The 23,635-nt window shown below is 42.8% G+C and overlaps 1 protein-coding gene across 2 annotated transcripts in view; it reads right to left on the bottom strand.

Moving 5' to 3' along the window:
• The window catches only part of CEP78 (centrosomal protein 78), a 57,030-nt gene extending 33,825 nt beyond the window's left edge, over nt 1–23,205 (bottom strand). For both annotated transcript variants that reach the window (XM_019555185.1, XM_019555186.1), the window contains exons 1-8: nt 22,902–23,205; nt 22,505–22,680; nt 21,800–21,872; nt 20,890–20,993; nt 15,591–15,765; nt 12,463–12,576; nt 12,183–12,247; nt 3,939–4,047 (exon numbers count right to left, since the gene is read on the bottom strand). In XM_019555185.1, coding sequence (XP_019410730.1) covers nt 3,939–4,047; nt 12,183–12,247; nt 12,463–12,576; nt 15,591–15,765; nt 20,890–20,993; nt 21,800–21,872; nt 22,505–22,680; nt 22,902–23,118 — 1,033 coding nt within the window. In that variant the 5' untranslated portion in view covers nt 23,119–23,205. The remainder of the gene's footprint in view (nt 1–3,938; nt 4,048–12,182; nt 12,248–12,462; nt 12,577–15,590; nt 15,766–20,889; nt 20,994–21,799; nt 21,873–22,504; nt 22,681–22,901) is intronic.
• Nucleotides 23,206–23,635: the final 430 nt, after the last annotated feature.

The raw sequence follows: 23,635 nt of genomic DNA, 5'->3' as shown, positions 1-23,635 counted from the left end.
TCTGCTAAAGCACAAAAACTGACATGCTCCGGCAGCTTTCCACATCACATGCATCAGCGACACTGCACACCACAACGCACTTGAAAATAAAATGTGTTCAATGAGCTTTAAATCAAAGCACCCCGCCATCATTTTTTCAGCACGGGGATACATGGTGGTGCTGATACATGTGACGTATGGGCACTTTTAATTAGGGCAGCTCATTAATTAAGGCATCTGGGGCTGCATCCTACAGCATGTGAAAAAATGCCCTCTCCTTCGTAAAGCACTTGGAAAATGCACATTAGCCTATTTTAATGTGCATTAACTAAAGAGCATGGTTTTTAAGTGATGCTTTAATGATCATTAAAATAGGCTAATGTGCATTAAAGCAAACAAGTAAACTAGTACAAGACCATTTCAGGCTGGACATAAGGAAGAATTTCTTTACTGTCTGAGCCCCCCAAGGTCTGGGACAGCCTGCCATCGGAGGTGGTTCAAGCACCTACATTGAACACTTTCAAGAGCAAATTGGATGCTTATCTTGCTGGGATCCTATAACCCCAGCTGACTTCCTGCCCTTTGGTCAGGGGGCTGGACTCAATGATCTTCCAAGGTCCCTTCCAGCCCTAACGTCTATGAAATCTATGTAGATACACCCAGTGTGACATCTGAAAACATATATGTAAGAAGTATAAACTTCTGGAAAATATCTTATAACAGAGCTAGATTTCTAGAAGTATAAATAGGCCTATTTGTGCTGATAAGACATCAAGTTCCTCTTCAGGGTCAAAAAAGGTAAACAGAACTAAATTTTGTTTGATTTTATTATATTAAATGCCTCAAGCAGCACGAACTTTCCTCCTCTACCTGCATATGCTCCTGAAATTCAACCTTTTTTAAACCAACCTACTGTGCACAATGTAACTTAATTATACTTACCTCTGTCTCTCCAAATTACTGAAGCAAAAGATGAAAGACGTAGTTGTCAGCTTTAGTTATTATTTATTTTGTAAACTATTTATAATGTAGTATATTATCTATTTAAGTATGATTTAAATAGTAAATACTGAAAACACCAAAGTTATGAATAATTTGTTCAAAAAGCACTTTTAATTGAGGAGATAGATGACAGTGTTTTGTACAATAGGGCAAATTCACTGCATTTTGTATTCTAGAAAGGTTGTGTTACCAGAAAGCAGATAACTGTTCTACCAAACCTTTAAGAACCAGAGCAGCTTAAAAAGTTAGAAGCTCTACTGAGGCTGCACTGGGAGCCTGCCCTCAGTAGTCCCCATCCTCTTCCTTTTATAATTAATTGTGATGTTGTTTGGTACAATTCTGGAAAATCTTTCCTAAAAATACTTAAGAAATTGAGAGCAAGAGAAGTAGAAATTAAGGGGAAGAAATCATGAAAAATCTGTGTATTTAGTGCACCAGAAATGTTGTGGCAAGTTAGATTCTGCAACATGTTTTTGTTTTTCTAAGTTTATTCTTTATCCTGCTTTTAGTCTGTTCCAAATTCAAGTACTAAATCCTAATTTTCCAAGGCTTTAGTGAATACTGGTGAAGACTGTTTATCTGGTCATATGAAAACACTGGTCACCAACTGATCAAATTATTGCAGCAATATCTACAGAGTAAATTTATTGTCCCTGACAGCAGTGATATTAAGCATGCTTCCCTTAACATTATTTTCATTTACATAACAGAATTAAAGAACAGTAATGATATTACCTAATATTTAGCTTAGGCTATATATCCTTCTTTCCCAGACCTTTAAAAGTATATTTTGTGCCTCAAAGTTTGTTAACATGTCTCCCAACTGCTTAACTGTTACAATAAAAGATATTACCAAACAAATCTTGGTTCTCCTCAACCAGAAGCAGTGTCGCTATCTTCAGGTACACTGCTGTGAGACAGTGCCAATTAGGTAACCCCACTTGGCCTGTACTGCCAAGTGGGTGTAGCTACACATCTTCCAGTTTAGGAGCCTGTGTGAATCAGAATAGCATGTTGAAGGGCACTGCTGTTGCAGACAGTAAGTTTATCATGTGGACATGGCCTGAATTTTATGCTTTCATACACTGGATTACTTCCCAGTACATTTAACTGGACCTGAAGTACAGCACTTACTGAAATTGTCCTACCTTCTCAAATAGATTAAAGGAAGCAGAGCACTAAAAACATGAATACAGCATACATGTTTCACAAACTCAGGACCCCTCTAGACATGCAAGTAAAGGCACAATGGGATCTAATTCAGGGGCCCTCTGAAAGTGCATGGCAGGAAATACAACTGTGGAATCACATATTAAATCCCATTATGTCTTATTCCTGGTGCGTGGCGAGTCCGATATCGCGATCCTGGGATCCCCTGAACTAATTCATCTGACTGCAAGCCCTGCAGCTGACAAGGCTCAGTGGGGCTTGCAGCAGGGGCAGCATTCCCCACACTGACCCTGCTGCAGTATCTTTAGCCAATGCTGTGGGGCTGGCAGCGGGGCGAACATTAGCGCTGATGAAGCATCGTCAGGTGCAGGACTCGCAGTGTGGCAGTAGCATTCCCCGCACTGCTGTCACTGCAAGCCCCACAGCCCATGTTGCTGCAGGACTTGCAGCAAGGGCAGCACAGGGGAACGCTGACACTGATCCTGCTGCAAGCCTTGAAGCCAAGGAGGCTGAGAGAGGCAGCATTCTCCCTGCTGCAAGGCCCACAGCTGACAGCGCTGCCACCACTGGAAACCTCGTCATCCGGCAGGGCTGGCAGCAGGTGGTGCCCACCTGTGTCTGGCAGCCCCTCAGTTCATGGGGCTCCCAGCCACAGGGGAACACTTGGCCACATGCTCAATTAATGGCATGATCAGAACCTGCTACAAAGTTATTACAAATTTTCTGTGGAATAACTTTGTAGCTTTTTTTATTATGCCATTAATTTGTTGAAAGCGTAGCTAGGTCACACCTTAAGGCATGATTACCTGATTAATCACACCTTAAGCATAACATATAGAAGGGGTCTCAGTGTAATTCTATCAAGCAATAAGAACAAATGAAAGCAAAGGCCTGGTCTCCAGTTTTGGCTCTGATATAGCTCTTCCAAGTTAGAGTGTGAGAAATGGCCACAGACTCTCTTAAAAAATTATAAATGGTTATTTCTTAACCAAAGACTATTATATTCATTTTCTTCCCACCAACCCTCCTGCTTCTCCCTCCCCCAAAACATATGATCTCAACAGGGGGTAAATGTGTACAGCTCTGTGATCTCCTTGGAGGCAAAAAAAATGTGCCCACGTCATTTGTATTTGCCATTTCTTCTATTTGCCTCTGAATTAGCACTGTTTCCATTCATGAGAACATGGAGGTGAGGAGTGAAGCCAGGCCCAGGGCTCCACGCAGCACACATGCAGCTCCCCACACTTGCGCACCACCAAAGGGAAGCCCCGTCTGATGGAGCCAGAGGCCTGGCTCTGCTCCCTGCCACCACATACAGCTCCTGGGACTCTCACAGAAGTGGAGTGAAGCCCTGCCCCTGCTTCCCGGCAGAGTCCCGCGATCTGCATATGGCAGCAGGGAGAGGGGAAGGCAGCCAGTCCCATCATGCTGGGCTTCCCCTGCAACCCGGTGGTGCATGAGTACCAGAAGCTGCATGTGTACCACGTGGAGCCTGCGTGATAGAGGTGGGCCAGCCTAATTACGCTCCTCACTACCACATGCAGTCCCAGAACTAGCTAGAGCCAGGCAGCAGCATCTGCGTGGGTCACGAGCACCCCAAGGCCCCACTGCCTGCTGCTGCCCTGTAGCCCCCTAGCTAGATGAAATTGCCTGACGGGCCAGCCCCTATATTTTGCTCACCCCTGTTCTAAACCCACAGACTTTCACAACAGCAAAAACGTGTGTGTGCGTGGGTGTGGGGGGGAATTTAAAAGCTTATTTCTATACAAAAAGGAGAACTATATTACCAATACGAATAGTAGCTTTTCCTTTCCGACCACTTCCCAGGACAATTGTTCTTTTCTTTGGTTTACTTTTCAAAACATCCTTTGAAGAGGGAGATGTTAGCCACTTGTACTAGAATATTGAAAAAAAAAAACCCAAATATTTCATTTAGTAGCCAATATTTCTAAAGGTACTAGTTTAGTTTTAATTAAGTTTACACTTTTTATTAATAACAAATAAATTTCACTTGTTATTAAAACTGCATAAGGTAAGGTCTCACTATTCAGGAATACAAAGAACTAAACCCTCAAGAGTTTGATGAGATTTTGATTTAAATAAAACTCAGTACGTTTTGACTGTAAACATGCCACACAACATTCAGGGAAATATTCTGAAATTATCACTACAGCACACTCCCCTCCTCCATTTTATTTCTTCTGGAAAAATAGATCTGTTATTATAGTAATAAAAATGGCACCTGCGCTGAACATGGCAACTCTGGCACCTGATTTTCATGCTCTACATTGAGCTGACTTCATAGGAATCAGGGTATAGGCTCTGGCTACATTACTTCAAACAAATAATGACTTCCAAACAAAAAGGTTCTTTTAAAGCAGCAAACATTACAAGAATTTGAACTACATCGGAAGTCAAAGTGAAAACTGTGTTTTGGAATTATTACTTTCCTTCAAGATTACACTGCACAACTCCGTAAGCTCTCAAAAAGAATTCAAACTTGTGAACAGCCCTCTAAGTTTATAACCAAAGCATTTATTCCAATATTTTGTCAGTCTTTCTGAGTGCGCTACTCAAAAAGCAGGTATGTTAGAGCTTGGGAGTCCGCTCTAAAAAACTTATGAAGGTTTGAAATTAATACAAAAGTATTTGCATCATACCAGAAAGTTCTTTCCCCAGGTACTATTAAGGACAGTGAAACTCAGAGGAGTGTCATGTAATAATACTATATCCTTCAGATTTTACTGCAGAACCAGCACAATTAGGGAAAGCTAACTGGATATTAATCTAAATCTGCCTCATTAGTCAAAAGAACTTTTAAGCTTTGGTCACAGAATTTTTTTCTATTAGTGAGACTGCTAAACAGAAATAAACTTAAACTGTAGAATTTGTGGTGAAGACTCTTTTTATTTCTGCTTCTAAAGAATCCAGCATGCTGGAGATCCTAGTATACAACAAAGGCTCCAAGGGCAGCAATACTCAAGCCATAACGATGTTCTGATGCACTGCGCTGGAGCATGGTAATTACTACACCCCAGCAGGCTCCAGTGTCTTGTGTATCAGCATCTCCACATTTAAAAATGGTGATAGGGGCACTTTATCTAAACCTCATTCAACATGCTTTAGATACAGTGCCCCCACCACCATTTTTAAGTGCAGGGACGCTGATACACAAGACACTCTGGGAACTTTAACTCTAATTAAAATGTTCCCCCCTGCCCCATCTCCCCCAGCACATGTATAAAAGTCCCAAGGTGTTACAGTAATACTATAACAACTTGACTTTCGAAGTACAGGTTGCATTTCCAGGTCTGACAAAAAAAAAAAAAAGATGTTACTTATTGTTAACTATTGCTCTTGAAGTTTCCTCTGTGTATATATACTCACTTGTCATATGCCACATATAAGAATACATCACTGGTATCAAACTGCCTTGAAGAACTATATTAAGATGGTGTTTTATATATAAAAAAAAAAGGAAGTCCACCCTCAACAAATCAAGTTTCCTCTCCCTATCTACAGAATACTAATATTACATAGAACTTCATGGTAGAAGGGGAGACAAGCTGGTTGTGCGAACACACAGAGGTAACTCTTGAAAAAGTTAATGATATATAACTTCTCTTTTCTTCTTCAGAATCCTATCACCATTTCCACTTGTGGAAGTCTAGCAAACAGCAATCCCCTGGAAGACACAGATCTAGACATGCTTATGTCACTCACAAGAACTGGGCAACGGCGTGTGAGGGGCCAGATCTCATTCCATCTATTAAGCACCTAAGCACAATCCTATTCCACCTTATCCAAGTCCCCAAAAGTTATTAAAATAAAGATTCTGGTGGGTACCCTTCTCCTCACTACTTTTTATATTTTAGTTTTAAGGCTCAGATAATTGCATGCTATAAAAATTGATGTCCAATGTTTTTCAGGGATATGAGGAGAGAGAACTGGATCACACTTAAATTGGTGGAAGATTAGGATGTAGTTCTAAACTTCATCTTTCCTTACCTCCACCCAAGGATTCAGCTTAAGACAGTGGTATTGTGGTAGTTCTTGTGGAATGGGTCTCCCTAACATCTCTCCACACACTAATAATCTACTGGACTTTCTGAAAGCATTTCTTGGTATTTTCCAAGTAAAGGAAAACCCCTTTTTTATACTGAGGGCAGAGGATTAATACCTCCTGCACTGAAATGTGGACTAGTGAAGAAAGCAGAGGAGAATTTAGAGAAAGGTGAAGAAAATCTGAGACTTCCAAAGAAGTGAAAAAGATAGTTCCTTGTGGTGACTGTTCTTCTGAACCACAGTAAGCAAAGTAGCCAATGAAATTGCAAAAAGGTAATTGATATTAGAAAAATATTTTGATTATTCAGATACTAGTAGAGATGAATGTTCCCTGCTGTTTGAAGAGAACCATCACTGCAAAGTTTTGCTGAAGCTTCTTTCTTCAGTGGGCAAGCTGAAAGAGTTCTGAAGTGGTAATTTTTTTTTTTTTTTTTTTGTCTAGGCACAAGATTGCAGGTGGTTGATACAAGTCTGCTTAAGCCATGAGAGTGGGCATCCTTTTAGCTGGTATTCAGTTTGCAAACTTCCTGCAATAAAAAAAGGATAATATACCCTAAGGCTGACTTAAATTTGAACAGCCTTATGTTCTCATTGACATTTCTAAGTTATGTCTCAATCACTCTTCTTGAGGGATCAGGTGGTAATCCGAATCAACCCTTTCCTTCCACGTTGGTGTGGAACCTCCTCTCTGGTTCCTTCCTTTCTAAGAAAATTCACTTCTTCAGTAGATCACTTTTGTAACAGGTCTTGCAAAAGAAGTAAAGGATAAATTGGAAGGTATGTAAACGAGAATCTATAATCAGAGGCGGGCAATTACTTCAGGTGGAGGGTCGCTTACCGAGTTTTGGCAAGCTATCAAGGGCCACATTGCTAGCTACACCCTTTGACAGGTGCCCTGCCCCTCGACACCATCTTGTTACCAGCAGTCCTGCCCCATAACCCCTGACCTTTGCCACCAGAAGTCCCTCCCGCTGCCCCCAGAAATACTCCTTTCAGGAAGGGGTTTTGCCATCTCAGAACCAGAAAAACACCAAATTATATTCTAAAAATCAAACATCTACAACACTCATGAATTTGGTTTAAAAAAATATTTTTGTCCTGGTTTACATGTTTGTGTAGTGTACACAGAGGTGATTGCACAACAGCTTAAAATGAAGTCTTACTCTTGTACACTGGGGGGAGGGGGGGCATAGGTATAGGCTTGTGGGCACGGGTGACTGGTAGGGCGGGGTTCTTTTTGCTGTGCAGGCCAGTGATATGTGGGGGCACTAAGCCATGGCACAGAACTATAGGTGTATATATGGAGCTTCTGGCCTGCCCACAAATTGTGCCCCCCCACCCCGACTCAGGAGGCACAAGTCACCCCCCCGCCATGGGAGCTGTTAGTGTGTGTGAATATGTGGGGGAAGATGTGGACATGGGGATGTGAGGGTGAGGTGATGGAGCATATGTGTGCGCACACACAGATATGTCAGGTGTCAGTGGATATGGGGTTGTGGGGAACCGTGGCTGGGCTGGGCTGTGGGGGGGAATCTGCGTGTATGGCAATGTGAGGTGGGTGTGGGAGCATGTATATGGTGGGGGGGGCGGTGAGCTGCCCTATGAGCGTGCGTACACACACACAGTCTCTCCCTCCCTTGTTGTTCTGTCTCCCTCATTGCAGGTACACCCCCCCCCCCCCACACACACACCCCCCCCCCCCCACACACACACACTCCTGGCCCTGGTACCTGCACAGGCGGTGCTCCCGTGGCCCAGTGACGCAGCTGGGGTCACATGGTGCTGGAGGAGGTCACGTGCACGGAAGCAGCACAAGCCATGGCAGGCAGACATTTCCAGGTGGGAAGCAGGGGTAGGAGAGGGCTGGGTATGGTGTGGAGCCAAGCTGGCTTTGTTAGTGAGTGCTGCTGGCTTCCCCTGGGTCATCCTGTCATCTTTGACAGGAGCTAAAAGCAGATAAATATATATTTTCTAAATGTTTTAGGTGCCCCACGGGCCAGATAGAATGGCCTGGTGGGCCAGATGCAGCCCATGGGCTGTATTTTGCCTGCCCCTGATCTATATACTATGTCCTGTATTTACTGATCAGATATAATCAGGTACTAGACACTACAAAAAGGAGGAGATACGATTGGTGTGTACTTCTCAACCACCTTGTCAAAACTGCTGTTTGAAGGCTGGTACTGAGAGCTAAGAGAACATGTGGTAAAAAAGTCCTGCTCCAGTATTTCCCCAAGTCATTTGCCAATAAGTAGTTTAGAATATGCCTCTGGAACTCCAGCTCTCGGTATTTCAGAGAACTTGTCTGGAAGTAGAAGGCTGTGTTAGAAGATCACTTGTGTTGAAGAACAGGCTGTGTTAATTCCAAGGACTGTGCTGTCGCCTTTGTGGCTTGGGTCCTTTCTGCAGCCCCATCAGTTTTGTCACTGAAGGGACATCCCATGCAAAACAGAAGTTCTAGGTTTTTCCTATAATTCAGAAATAGTTCTCCTTATCACCATTCCAGAAACCATCACTCTCATATTATAGTATTGACAATACCACACGTTTCTCTTAGGAGAATAGGATTCTTGGTGATCAAGGTTCTGGCTTTTTCATTCCATTCCTTAGGCATCGTATCTAGAATAGGACTTAAGACATCCCACAAAGGGCACAACTGTAAATGAAACATCATAGCTCAGTATTTGATCACTTGAAAGCCTAGAATGCTTCTCTTTCAAAAGAAGAGAGCGACTTCTTGCTACTGCCAGTTCATTCTGGAGTGAAAAATACTTTGGAATTTGTAAATGGGAAAAACAGATGTCCTTGAACTCATGGAGAATTCATCCTGTCAGTTTCCTGGAACACATGCAGGGATGAGCATGGAGAGCTAGATATGCCTGCCCAGGTTGAAAGGACTAGAGCTGTAAGTAAAGCCAGCTTCCTTCTGTCTATATGTATCTTGTACTCAAGAGTAGATGAGGTATCCACAGGGCAATAGTCTTCATATGCAATATGCATATTTACCATCCTCTTCAATAGTTCTTGAAATGGTCTCTGATCATCAGGACGGGAAACAGAAGAACCATCAATTTGTGGCCGTTATGGTTCTTTCAATAAAAATGTCAATCTGAGGGGACCAATACCAGTCAGTATCAGTACCGGAAATGAAGATAACTTTAGAACTAAGTGCCACCTTGCAAATATGGAAGCAAAGAATAGAGCCAAGGTCAGAAAGAGAATTTGTGTCATCACTGAGGTTTGTGCAGGAACTGGTCTTGCAGCCTTCAAGTGGGCTTTCAGGAACTCCTCAGACTGGGCTACTTAAGGAGCTAAAAAGAGCCCTGCAGGAAACTTTCAGAATATCTGTATCTGAGGGAGAAGGTAAAGTAAGGGCAGCATAAGAAAAGGGATTCAGGAGACTGATTTAGACTCACATTAGGTAGTGATGCCGCAGCTGGAACAGCTAAATTCATCTTGGGTCCTGTGTCAGAAAAACTTATTATACAGGTGAGGTTTAGTAGCATCAGCTCTAGGGATTAAGAAATCAGATCAGTCTGGAGCTACAATTAGCTTCTTCTAGTGTGGGGACCACAGTACAAGTTTCCCAGACCAAGATGTTCATATCTGGTGATTTCTATTTCTGGCATAACCAATGAAAAGTGCATTATTTTAAGTCCTTACAAGTTTGAGGCCTGACATGGTCCCAGTGAGAGAATAAAATGTTCTCAGGACACGAGCAAGCTATATACACTAAACTAACTACATCATCTTACCCAAACTTAACTAGAGAAAACAATTTTGAAATTCCTTAGGTTGATGCTAGGAATGTTCATAGTCTATAACTGATAATAAAAGTTGGAATACAGTAATGTCCTGGGAGAATAAAAACATTTTCATTTGTATACCTAGCCCACAGGAAACTCTCAGATTCAAGGAGAGAACCGCACAATTTATTTTTTTTAGTTGCTTCTTAGGTTATACCTACACTTACTATTACAAAACAAAGTTAACTGCTTTTTCAAGTATCTGGGGATCCTGCACATGTAAGCGGCTTGTTATAGCTGTAATATGCATAGGTGTTCCACAACTGCAGCATCCAAGAACCATGCAGGCATTTAAAATTACACAACAGTGCCTTTATTAGTCTGCTTTTTGCCTCTATTTGCAGCTTTTCCCTACCACTCATATTTCTCTTTTGGTTTTTGATATTGACGGAGTGAAGTGGTCTCACATTATTGCACAAAGACTTTCAAAGATGCAAATCCTATACGTCTTTTCTCTGACATATTACCAGATTCTCTTTCATTAGGATCTCCTCTAAAGATAAATACCACAGCTCTGTGCCTTCAACAAAGAAAACCTTAAAATAGAGGTACTCAACCTTCTTTCCCAGCAGGCAGTATGGGCAGTGCCTGGTCCACCTGCATGCCTGATCCAGCTGGTGGTCCTAATCTAGTGACACGGGCAGGTGCCACAGGCACCATCTGGCTATGCAGAGGAGGCTGGGAGCCAGTTAGCCTCAATATGATCCTGCAAAAGAAAGGAACTTGACCTGGCCCCACAGAAGAAAGCATGGCCTGGCCCCAACCCAGCCCCACTGTGGAGGAAGGGGGTGTGGCCAGGCCTCAATCCAGAAGAGGGGGAAGAGAGCATGCCCAAGTTCTGACTAGCCGTGCCGGTCTTAGATTTTGGTCATTTGGCAAAGGGGAGGGTGGCTGTACTAGTGGCCACCACTCCCCTGCTGCCAAATTTCTGGACCCACGGGGAGCTCTGCAGGCCAGATAAGATTGCTTCAGGACCTGCAACTGGCCAACAGATTTCTGCATCCTCATCTTAGAAGAGAAAGTTTGCGAGCAAGATGACAGTAAACAGCGAGATTCCTTCTGTTACAAGTAACACTTCAGTTTAATCTATATTGGAGTTATCTGCTCTGCACCAGGTGCTAATTCTTTGAAATCAACAATGCTTTTTGTTAATGTTTCACCTGCCAAGGTGAAATATATAGAGTCCTGCATCTTCAGCATAACACTGGCATGGAATACCTAGTAATTTCTTCAGAAGGTCTTAGAGAAAGACGCTGAAGAAAGAGGCTATAATACTGGTGCTTACAGAATTCTCCATGCGCAATTTCTCAGGTTTACATTTTGCTGTTCTGTAAAAGTTACAATCCTCTCTGATAGCCAAAACATTTCCAAAACCACCAAATGTGTCATAAAGAGGCTTGTGACTTCAGGGTAAATAAGCAGGAACACCCTCAGCTTTAATGCTAAGTCCTTGTCTTCTACAGACAAAGAGCCATTGCTTAACAGAAAAAAACCCCTAATATTAACAAACCAAAACTGGACTAAGTCACTACAGCTGCATTCTGGCCTAATACAGTCATATGAATGTAGTCAAGGTTTTTAAATCACACAAGTAATGTTCTTTCCAATACTAGTTTAAGAGCCAATTTAACATAATGTTAAGGTTGCTTATTTGGTATTCTAAATTACTGATTTAAAAATGCAAATAAATTAAATCAAGTGTTCTCATTTTAATTTAGGAATTAAAACACAAACACAAACCAGAGACGTATACATGCACATACGCACGCACACACAAATAACTGTTTAATGACACATTAATAAGGACCAGTTGAAGACAACAAAATATCAAAAAATACAAAACTTCCAGCAAGTTTATTACTTTGCTATGTTTTACATATACATTATTTTCTATTTCACTGTTTCCTCTTAAATGAGTATCTAACTCTTGTTTTATTGGAAAACAAAAATGGGTGCTTCAGCACACTACTGAGATTTCATATTTTGCATATCCTAGGTTTGTATGTATGTGCACGTAATTGCAACTTCAACAAACTTAGTTTACTGATAAATATAAAGCAGCTATTCCAAACTGGACAGGATCATTTGGCATTATTTTATAATTTGTTTCAAATTCAGCTACAGAAAAACAAAAGTCATTCGAGAATGCCTAAAACGTACCTCTGAAATAGTACTGTTTCCATTCATGAGAACTCTTTCAATAACTGCTTTCATCAAAGTGTCATCTACAGTGAAACAAAATTCACTTCATGAGCACATTCGGTATTAGATTGATCAATATCCAAACAGATGAAACATTCAAACAGATCAGAAAAAAATAAGCAATGGCCTTTATTTTAAACTTACTATTCAAATATTTGAGAAAACCTTATTTAGTTTTTTAAAAAATACAGCATTTTCAGAAAGTTATTTTTTAATCAGAGCAAATTAAAATACATACCAATTAATGGATTTTTTCTTATATCCAGTACCACTAATGTTGTGTTGATCTGAAGAGCATCTAACAACGATTTTGCCCCCTCACTGGAAATTCCACACTGCTGCAAGTCAAGTGCTAAAATGTTTAGGGTTAAAAATTAGATGCAGTTTACAGTCCATAATTAATCCACCCACATGCCTACATTTCAAAGATAGAGCTTTGTATGGCCGCCAAACAAATCAATAAATTAAAAATAGTACTCTGCTAAGGAATGGTCATTAACATTTTGAGTCAGAATCAAATATCAGAGTTACTTATATGAAGTTGTTAGAGAATCATAAAATAATACTTAATCATTTCTGAACAGATTGTTCTTGAAATGTTTTTAAAGCTGTAATGCCTAGAATACATTTCTGTTTTGGTTCTTTTTTCCATCCTGTTGCAGGGCATTGCAAACTACTGCCATGATCACACGTATCAAGCCTGGACGGTCCAGAAAGCAAACCATGCATGAGCTTTAGACAACTCCACTGTAGCTTACCTGAAGAATCACCGCTAATGCACTACCTCTATTTTGAGTTCAACTTTATTTCTCCAAGCAGATGTGAACCAGGTTCAGCAGGATGTCAATGCTTTCCAGTACGGCTGTCTCTGCTGAGGCCTCCCAAAATGGGTAGTAGTGGGAGAGGCATCTATAGGGCCTGCAGCCACATGTTAACTGCGGGTCACAGGCATATGCTTGCCCCTTGCAGGCTGCCAGCTGGAAAGCCCTGCTTTATAGCATTCAGAAAGCAAGCTAACTTTTGTTTGGCTCTAAGTGGAATGCAGGGGAGATGGGGAAGGATGCTGCATTTGTACTGGTCTACATCCCCTTATTTGTGAGGCTGGATGTGAAAGAGAAGAACATTCTTTCTTGTCACTTGAACTACACTCACAAGCACACAGGGTCTCTCTTACAATAAAGGGACATGCAAGTTCTTTTCAGTTTTTGACACACACCTATAAAATAGAGAGGACTCTGTGCCGGCCTCTGGAAGGCAGCAAGAGGGAAACAGAAAGGCTGTGGCTGGGTTGACACTGGTTGAGTGTTTCCAACCTCAGTGATCCCTTTAGAAAAAAGTGAAAGGCTCCTGCTTTCCCCAGCTACATGCCAAACACAGAGGCTGCCCGCATCACTTGTGGCTGGCCACTACGGCTGTGCAAAACAGCTACATCGCATTTCGATTTTGGATTCAGCCATTTCAGAGGACAGTGATTTGTTTCAGCGTTTCACATCACTGCTCCGCTTCAATTCATCTGTTTCAAAGTTCTGATGCTGTTTTGGAGACTCAGATTGGCTGGGGAAGAGGCAGGCAAGCTGAGCAGCTGCAGGTTCTCCCATGGCTCCTCCAGCGGTGCCTGCCTCTCCCCAGCCTGCACTTACTGGCTCTGGCAGCAGCAATCAGGGCCTCTGAGGGCTTGTGGAAGAGCCCCCCAGTGAAACACGGAGCAGCAGGGGGCAGCGGGGATTGCGCCCACCCCCTGGCTGGCACCTGTGCAGCAGCTGTCACATTGCATAGGTGCAGCATGGCTCAGCAGGGCGCTGAGTGCTGTCTGGGAGCTGAAACAGCTCCATGTGTCAGCCAGAGCCCAGCACAGCTCAGCCCAACAGTGTGTGGCACCCTGCCAAGCCCGCTGCACCCGCGCAATGCAACAGCTGCCATGCGAGTGCCAGGCAATGGAGGGCGGCCAATCCCTGCTGCCCCCTACTGCCCTGTGCGGCTCTGCCACGAGCCCTCAGAGGCCCCGATCGCCATTGCAAGAGCTGGTGAGTGCAAAGCTTTTTGTTTGTTTGTTTTTAAGTGCTGGGAGGCTGGGCCAGGCGAGGGATGGGGGTGGGCAGGGCAGCCATGGGGGCTTCTCCCACAGCTCCTCCAGCTATGCTCAGCGCAGGCTGCGCCAAGCAGACTTGGGTGCTGCCGTTGGCCCCAGCCAGCAGCGGCAGCATGCTATGATCCTGCATGTAGATCCGGGGGCCTGGAGAGCTCTGCCAGACTCCTCCCAGGTTGCATAGGCCCTGGATCCGTGCTCGGGATGACAGTGCTTCTGTCCCTCCCCCAGAACACTGAGATTGGAAGGGACCTCAGGGACAGATTGCAGACACTGGCTTGCTATAGATGTCAATAGCAGAGCAGTCCTTCTGCCCCTCTTCCCCCTCCCTCCTCTTAGTTTCTGTTTCCCTGCAAGCCCAGCTCCAAAACATCCGAAACATTTCTGAAACGAAATGACAGCCGAATTGTCGCACAGCCCTACTGGCCACCCCTGTATTAGACCATGCCATCACAAGCTATATATTAAAAAAGGCCAGGCAACATTAGATGTAAAAGTGGTTGAATATTAATCTAAAGCACACTTGCCTGAAGAAAGTACACATAAATAAACAAACTGAACAGTCTAGATCTGAATAATGGCTACATATGTTAGAGGAAAAACACACACATGCATATGATTATATTATCTAATAGTGCAACATGAAAAAGCAGAATATTTTAGCTTTGCTTTCTTGTTGTACAACCAGACTTCTCTGATCCCCAAGTGCAGTCAAAAGTACTAAAATGTAAAGTAAGTTCTGTAAGAGATATATCCTTACAGGTCATAGGGTATGCATATAACCACAATACCCGTAAGTCTATTGCCACCTAGAGTAGTACCATAGTGAAAAATTTGTTGCTATTTACTGCTACCAAATTTGTCCCAGAATGAGTCAGAATTACTTCTTAAAATACCAAATACCAAGTGAACCATGAAAAAAAAAGTTCTATAAAGTCACTCAACATATTGACAAATTTATATTGTGAAATATAGTGTTAGAGTGATATAATCAAGATGGTACAGAAAATGTGAGAGACAAGGATTTATTAAGGTAATTATAACTTTTCTGTAATCTGCATAGTTGGGATAGAGTTAGATAAGCCTTCAAGCCTCAAGCTTGCCATGCGGTCAAAAGCTTGTCCAGCTATGTCCAACTATCCCAACTATGCAGTTGGCCCAATAAAAATATCATCCTAAGAAATCCTTGTCTCTTGCACATTATAAAAGGATCTTTTATTTGTTAAATACTTTATCTGTTCCAGACAAACAATAACTGTCCTGACTAGTACTCCCCATACCTTTCAGCCACAGGTCCTCTCTAATACATTCTGCAAAAGCACTAGCCCCTCGATCACCAACAAGTGTGTTGCAATTGAGAGTGATGCGCCTCAAGCCTGCCATGCAGTCAAGATCAGGCCTCCTATAGCGCAAGCTTTCAGCCCATGCTTCACCATGTCTTTTCATTGCCTGGTGCTTTGCAAAGAAAAAAAAGTTAACATTAGTTTCATATCGAACTAATTAGTCCAAAGAATGACTAGAAAGTACTTGAAATAAAGTAGTCATTCAATTACCAAATCTATGACCTGATTTAATACAAAATACATTTTTTCCATTAATAAATTTAAGACAGTGGTTTTCAAACTTTTCAGACTAAAGGCACCCCTGGATAGACTCAAGGAGACCTGAGTCAGATCTGAGGCACTCCTCAGAAAATGCCATCTCTCATGTTTTCCTTTGCTTTTTTTTTAAAACTATAGAAAAATAGAGAAGCTTTTTTTGTTGCAAAGAACTCATAAAGACCGCAGTTATGGATTTCTATTTGAAATCTCTGGCTTTATCTTGTAAATCATGCTTGTAAACCTAAATGTGCTAATAAAACATTGTGTGACACTCCATGGCACTCTTTAAAGCATCTCAAGGCACCCCAAGGTGCCATAGCACCCTGTTTTTAAATCACTGATTTAAGAAATGTATACAGTCATCTTTTTATGCATTATGCGTCAGGCTTATTCCTGGTTATATTCTGAATCATGAAATAAATTAATCAAATTATAGAATTCATTAAGAATCTCTACCTGCCAACTTTCCATTAGTAAGATGCACACTGATCCTCTTTTGACCCTTCTACACTCACTAACAGACACTGACTACAAAGTTGTCATGTCTTAATGTTTTTGTACACAAACCAGTAACTATTATTTTAGTATTACAACTGTAAGCTGTTTCAGTTATTATGAGCTTGTTATCAGTAAAAAGTTCAGAGTCTTGACCTACACATTGAAAGGACCCACTAAAGATGGCCAGTATTACATTTAAAAAAATAAAATACATCGTACTTCAGAAACCCATGAGAAATGTTCTCTCAAATACAGACATAACAGCAATGATAACAGCATAATTCTCTCTCTCGGAAGACATAACTGACACCATGAAACATTTATCATAACAAGCTTGATTAAGGAAGGCTCTATTTAGAACCAAGACCAGGAAAGCACTTAAGCATGAACAACTTTGATCCTGATTGGGAGGGCTGTAGTAGACTCCCACCATTGTGTCCCCTGTGCCATGTTCTCCATGTATTTTAACCCAGAGGGTCTCCAGTCATGCTTCCTGGGTACCAATGTCAGCTTGCAGGGACATGTAGCTTTCCTTGACAAAGTGCTACACCCTGCCTCTTTTTTCCACACAATCTCTCCTGTATAGGGTATAGCTGTCTATACCTGTGGCCCAGTCATAGGTGGAGTCCCACCAGATCTCCATTATCCCTATGAGATCGTAGTCATTTTTGCTTAGCAGGAGGACCAGTTCCTTCTCTTTTTCTGCAGCCTCATGCCATTGCTGTACAGGCACATCAGTGACCCATTGGAAGCCCTAATCTTCCCTTCACTCCCAGGAGGACATGGTTCCAGTGCTAGGGTAGAGGTGGATTCTCTTGAGTGCCTTAGCCTGCTGGTTTTGCAGAAGTTGCCCAGTGCGCTTGCTTTGACAGTAATCTTGCCATCCCCTGGCAGGGTTAGTTTAAAATCCAGTCAAGGAGGTCAGCCATTCTGGCTGAGAACAGCTTCCCTCCCAGTGAAGCGAGGTGGAGGCCCATCTCTTCCCAGAAGACCACTGCCTCTCTCACTAAAGAATGGACTGCGATTGTGGAAACCAAAGCCTTCACAATGGCACCAGTGCTGGAGTCTTCAGTTGACTACCTCAATCCTCCTCAGCCCATGACCTGAAACTGTGAGGATTGAGGAAAACACCATCTGCGCCCCCAACACCTTAAGCCCTACTCCCAAAGCCCTGTAGCCACCTATGACGTGGCCAGGATTGCTCTGAGCTGTGTCATTCATGCCCACATGGATAAGGACCATAGAGTAGTGGTTGGCGGGCTGGATGAGCTTTGGGATCCTCTCTGCTACGTCGTCAATACTGGCTCCCAGGAAGCAGCAGACCTCCCAGGGTAAGGGGTCTTGACGTATTTAATATGCTTCACAGCAGTTGAAAGTAACCTGGATCTGTTCAACTGAGTGGGCACACAGGACACAATCGTCAGAGTACTGAAGATCAGTAAACGAGGTACTGATCATCTTGGATTTAGATTTGACAGGAGTGTAGTGCCACAGTAATTTGTACAATTCTGTAATTTCTCCCTTCTTGAATACAATAATGATTCTGGCATCTCTCAAGTCACTAGGAATCTGTTCATGTTCCCAGATTTTCAGAATAATGAGTTGGCATGCAGTTGGCGAATGAGTTTTTTGTTCTTCATCTACTCAATGACTCCACAGAGGTGGAACGGGATCTTGAAGTCATTACTGACTCCAAGATGAACATGAGCCACCAATACCAGACTGCAGCCAACAGAGCCAGCCATACCTTGTCATGCATCCAGAGATGCATGTCAAGCCGAGGGGTGATACTCCCCCTCTATGCGACTTTGGTCAGGCCACAGTTGGAGTGCTGCATCCGGTACTGGGCGCCACACTTTGAAAAGAATGTGGCCAGCCTGGAGAGGGTTCAGAGGAGGACCACCTACTTGGTGAGAGGGCAGCAGGACAAGCCCTGTGAGGAGAGACTGAGGGACCTGAACCTGTTCAGCCTCTGCAAGAGGAGGCTGAGGGGGGACCTGCTGGCTGCCTACAAACTCATCGGGGGAGATCAACAGCAAATAGGTAGAGCCCTTTTCTCCCCAGCACCACATGATGTGACAAGGAACAATGGTAATACACTGATGAAGAACGGGTTTAGGTTAGAGATCAGAAAGCAATTTTTTTACAGTTAGGGTGGCCAAAATCTGGAACCAACTTCCCAGGGAAGTGGTCCTCGCTCCTACCTTGGGCAAATTCAAGAGGAGGTTGGATGATCACCTGCCTGAGGTTTTGTGAACCCAGCATTCATTCCTGCCTGTGGCATGGGGTTGGGCTAAACGATCTGTTCAGGTCCCTCCTGACCCTACCTACTATGAAACTATAAAACTTCAGGCATATGAACAGTCATCCTGATTTCAAGACAACTCATGCATTTAACTTTGCTATTTACATTTGTTTTTTATGGTTTTTAAATACTTTACTGGATTACAGCCTGAAAGCAGAGAAAAAGGAATGAAATGTTAGTTTATAAAGTCTGATTTAGCTGTATTAAGACATAAAACAATCCAATAAAAATGTGTCTTCAATCTCCCTGCTAACAGCACCAGACAGACAGCTTCCACAAATAATCCAAGTGTTAAAACAATGTTAAACAAAAAATTCAAGCCAGAAAACATTTGTTAATTGTGTGCTTAGTTTAAAAACAAAGATTTTGGGCTTTGATCCACAGCACTGGCAATGATACAAAGTTATGTTTAATTTTGTACTTGCTATTCCTTTCCAACCCTGGTGTTTCATTTCCACATTCAGTATTATTTTTAATTAATGTACGTTAGTATAAAGTGAACACTTACATGTTCTGTTTAGAAGCTCAGACCAAAGATCATATCAGGATGGACTGAATTAAATCAAAATTATTTTAAATCATGATTTATATTAGCATGCATGAAACCTTCATATAAATTATCATTTTTAACCCATTTTGTATTTTTTACTTTATTTATTGGCCTAAAGAAAAGTTAATTTTTTTGTTCATTGGTTGGTAATCATCAAAACATGTTCATTTACACTTTCGTTTGATAAATCAGAAGAATACAGTAAATCTTCAGAGATAGCAGTAAGTCAATCCTTTTGTAGATCTAGTCTTAAATTCCTAAACAAATCTGGATTTCTACAATTAGGGTTACATGAAAAATACCATTACCATATTTCACAGCGTGTAAGTCAAGTTTTGAAGTCTGCCTTTTAACTCTTAAAATTAAACTTTGACTTACACACCAGATCACCATCCCCTGAAAGCAGCACCAGGCTTGAGCCCAGACCTGTCCCCTGCAAGCAGCGCCGGGTACCCAGGAGGATGCCACAGTACTGCTCGCAGGGGATGGGGATGGGCACAGCTGGCACAGCCCCATCCCCTGAGAGCAGCATTGCCTGGGCCATGCCAGCCAAATGCTGAGCCCAGCACTGCTGCTCACAAGGGATAGGGCCACACCAGCTACGCACCAAGCCTGGCCCTGTCTGCTGCAAGCAGTGCTACCAAACCCAGCCCTGCCAAACCCAGCCCTGCCCGCTGCAAGCAGCACTGGGCTTGGTGCTTGGCTGGCATGGCCAGGCTTGGCACTCAGCAGTGCTGCTTGCAGCAGACAGGGCTGGGCTCAGCACTCAGCTGGCGTGGCCCAGGCAGTGCCGCACAGGGGATGGGGGCACGCCAGCCAAGCGCCAAACCTAGCGCCGCTTGCAGGGGATGGGGGCAGGGATGGAGCCAGGCTCAGCTGGTGTGGCCCTAACCTCTGAAAGCAGCACTGCCTGGCCCACACCAGCCAAGTGCCAAGCCCAGCCCCATCTGCTCCTGAGCACTGAGCCCTGTGCCACTTGCAGGGAACAAGGTTGGGCTCAGCACTTCGCAGCACACTCACAGCAGACAGGGCAAGGCTCAGCACTCCACTGGTGCAGCTCAGGCAGCACAAGGGATGGGGCCACACCAGCTGAGCGCCGAGCCTGGTTCCGTCCCCTCTAAATGGCATTGCGGCATGTGTCCACCCTCAGGTGCCCAGTCCACAGGAAGGGCACTCAGGAGCCAGTATAAGTCAACTTCATACATCTGATCCAAGAAGTTAAGTCGACATATACACCAGATCTATAGAATTCCTAACTTTTTGGATCAAAAAATGGGGTCAAGTTATATACCATGTCGACCTATACACCATGACATACGGTACTTTACTCAGCATTAAATATTCATTAGAAAACACTATTTCACATCATAAAACTATCAAAATTCTATCAAAATAGCCATTTTTGCACCTACTATTAGAGACAGTAATCTGATTGAAAAGACATCAACTTAAGAATGAGTAATGGTAATCTATATTATTGCTCTACCTCTATAAAAATACTGTTAAAATATATATATAGTATACCTATATAGTATAATTTTAGTTATATACCCAACGTACTCATGAATCACTTCCACATTAACCTGCCTTCTAGATAGGCAAGTAAGTGAAATGAGTTAAATTACCTTTAGAACACTGGCCAGGTGTTCTGCTCCCCGCCAAGTCAAATTACATGCTGTAAAATTTATAGATCTGATGGTGGTGGAATTCTTCACACTCTGACAGATTGCTCAAATTAAAGAGATAAAAGAATTAAAGCCAAATCATTAAAAGAAATAATTTGCCTATTTCAATGTTGTATTATGTTCTTTCCTAATGCTAATTATGCCTCAAATTCTTAGATAAACACTATGCAAGGCATATTTTTTAATTTGTTAATAAAATTAGTTATAGTTCTCCAATATACATTGTTTGCATGCAGACATCATTAAGAAAAGGTACCTCAGTAATGCTTAAGTTGCATAAACATTTTACTTATTACAAGTAAAGAAATGGCTGAGACCGCAACTGCTTTTAAGTTTATAAGTCTAATTACTTGCTTAGTAGTAGTAAACTATCATGTAACTTCAGGGTTCAGAACACTTAAAAAAAAAAAAAAAATCCAGAAATATTGAGAGAAAGGAAGAAAAGATCATAACAACACATCTTAGCTGGTATGTAGTTTCACAAAATACAACATAAATGTAACTGCTGTGTTTAGTACAGATTAAAACAGGAGTGGAAATATTGATTCAAACTTTTTTTTTTAAATAAGTTCACGCACAACAGCACAGATCACCTTACAGTAGCGATCCTCAACTTCCAAGCACCTCTTGGAACATGCCAAGCTCTTGGTTTTCTCTATTTTTCACTGCAGAAAAATAATTAAGCAATACTTCTGCTGTAAAAAACTCAGAAAGACCACAACAGGTCAGAATGTATTTAAGAGCATGAATCCTTGTTTGAAATCTTTGGGTTTATCTTGTGAATCATACTACATCACCCTGGTTGAGAATCACTACCTTTAAGTATTTATTTTTAAATGTCAAAGCTTACTTTCCAGTCCTCCATCTCCAATTGGACAATGAGCTAAAGACAGACTCTCCAGAGACGTTGTCTTTGCTAACCCCTTTGGAAAAAAAATATTTAATTAACAGTATTATGTTAGCATCTGTCTAAAGAATGGGTCGAGATACTTGTTCCCACTATGGACCCTTTGTCTATAAGAGAGGAAGAAATGGGCTCTAGAAACTCTGCTTACAGCTGCCTCCCCCAAAAGATCGTCTCATTGAAAAGGCACAACAGAAATATTAGGGTGTCTGATTCCCTGCGGAGGCTGCCATTACAGGTAACCCTCACTTAATGCTGTTTTACTTAGTGCTGTTTCACTATAATGCTCATTTTACATTCATACCCAATCCCACTTAGTGCTCAGTGAGTTTCACTGTAATGCTCATGGTTGTCATCTTAGTTCGTCAAAAACTTTTGGTTTCGCTTAACACTATTTCTGCTTAACGCTCAGTTTTTCGGAAACAAATTAAGAGCACTAAGCAGGGGTTGCCTGTACTTCGATTGGCATCTCTCCAACGCCCTAGAATCAGTCAAGAACAGAAGTATAAAAAGCCATCGTAAAATCACCATAGCCCTATCTCTCTGTGGCCTGTGTTCTTAGTACTGTATCTTTAAAATGTGAGTAGAAAAATCACACCCAAGATCTTTATTGTTAATGGATTCTTTTATGGGTGCGATTAAAAGTCTCACCTCTGTTAAAAGTATTAGATCTCTCTCTCGCAGAAGCAGACCCTGAAGTTCCAAATTTTTTAAAACGCTTGATATACTCAGACACCCTCTGATGGCTTTACATAATTGACCCGTCAAATCTTTTGATCGGATTGCTGGAATACGCCTTCTATAGCAGGTTTTATGTCTTTCAGCACCTGGTAAACAACAGAAATGAATTTGGGGGTGAAATGACATCCAGGCCACACTGAAGTCCCTGGGACCAGAATCTCACCTTGGACTTTTCGTTTTACAAGACCCATTAAAAAAAAAAAAAAACCCACAATGCGTCTACCCCTCATACACATGTGCAGAATCGTTCTGTATTCAATTCTCATGTAAACAGGTATATGGAGCATCTCAAGCAGTCACTACCGACCTGATTCTCCAAGACCCTGCTGATGAAAACTCCTGATTCCAACAGAAGTCAAAGTCTTATTATGCCTGACTGCATCCAGAAGCGGGGCCCAGTCAGCTGCCTTGATGCGATCTGCATTTAAGTCAAGAGTGCCCCGACTCAGATAAGGCTTCACTGATTTTAGCGGGACAGAGCCTTGGAGGGCACAGACATGTTCGTAGTGAAAGTAAAAATCCATGGTGCTCTGCCTCCTTAGTCGATCGTTTCTTTCACGTGCAGAGTTTCTCTCTGAGCAGAGGAAGGTGGGGGGGGGAAAGCAAAACTACAACTGATCCAACTGAACACACTACATACTGGTAGAGGCTCTCATTACTAGCACCCGCACCATGACTACGGAGTAATGCTCACGTCCAAACAAGTCACTGCATTCAGCACGTTATGCGACAGCGCTGCAACCTGGAAACGAATGGGAGGGACCTCGCATCGACAGTTTCTCACAAACCCCCGCTAGCTAACTGCCATAGGGCACGGGTCCGCCACCCCCAGCACGCGGAGGACAAGAGGAGGCCGGGCTGGTGCCGCCTCTCAGGCCGCTCAGTGCCCCGGGTCGGCGCTGCTGCAGAGCGGCGGGCGCGGAAGGTGCCTCAGGCGGCGCGAGTGGGAGCGCGGACCCGCCCCCACCACCGCTTCCGAGCCACGTGCGCCTGCGCGTGAGCACTCACCTGCTGCCGGCCACTGCGCGCGCGGCAACACGC

This window comes from Crocodylus porosus, unplaced genomic scaffold (assembly GCF_001723895.1).
Source record: "Crocodylus porosus isolate Cpor-Errol unplaced genomic scaffold, CroPor_comp1, whole genome shotgun sequence".
Taxonomy (NCBI): domain Eukaryota; kingdom Metazoa; phylum Chordata; order Crocodylia; family Crocodylidae; genus Crocodylus; species Crocodylus porosus.
Note: the sequence above shows the minus strand (reverse complement) of the source record. Positions and strands in the feature narration are given on the sequence as shown.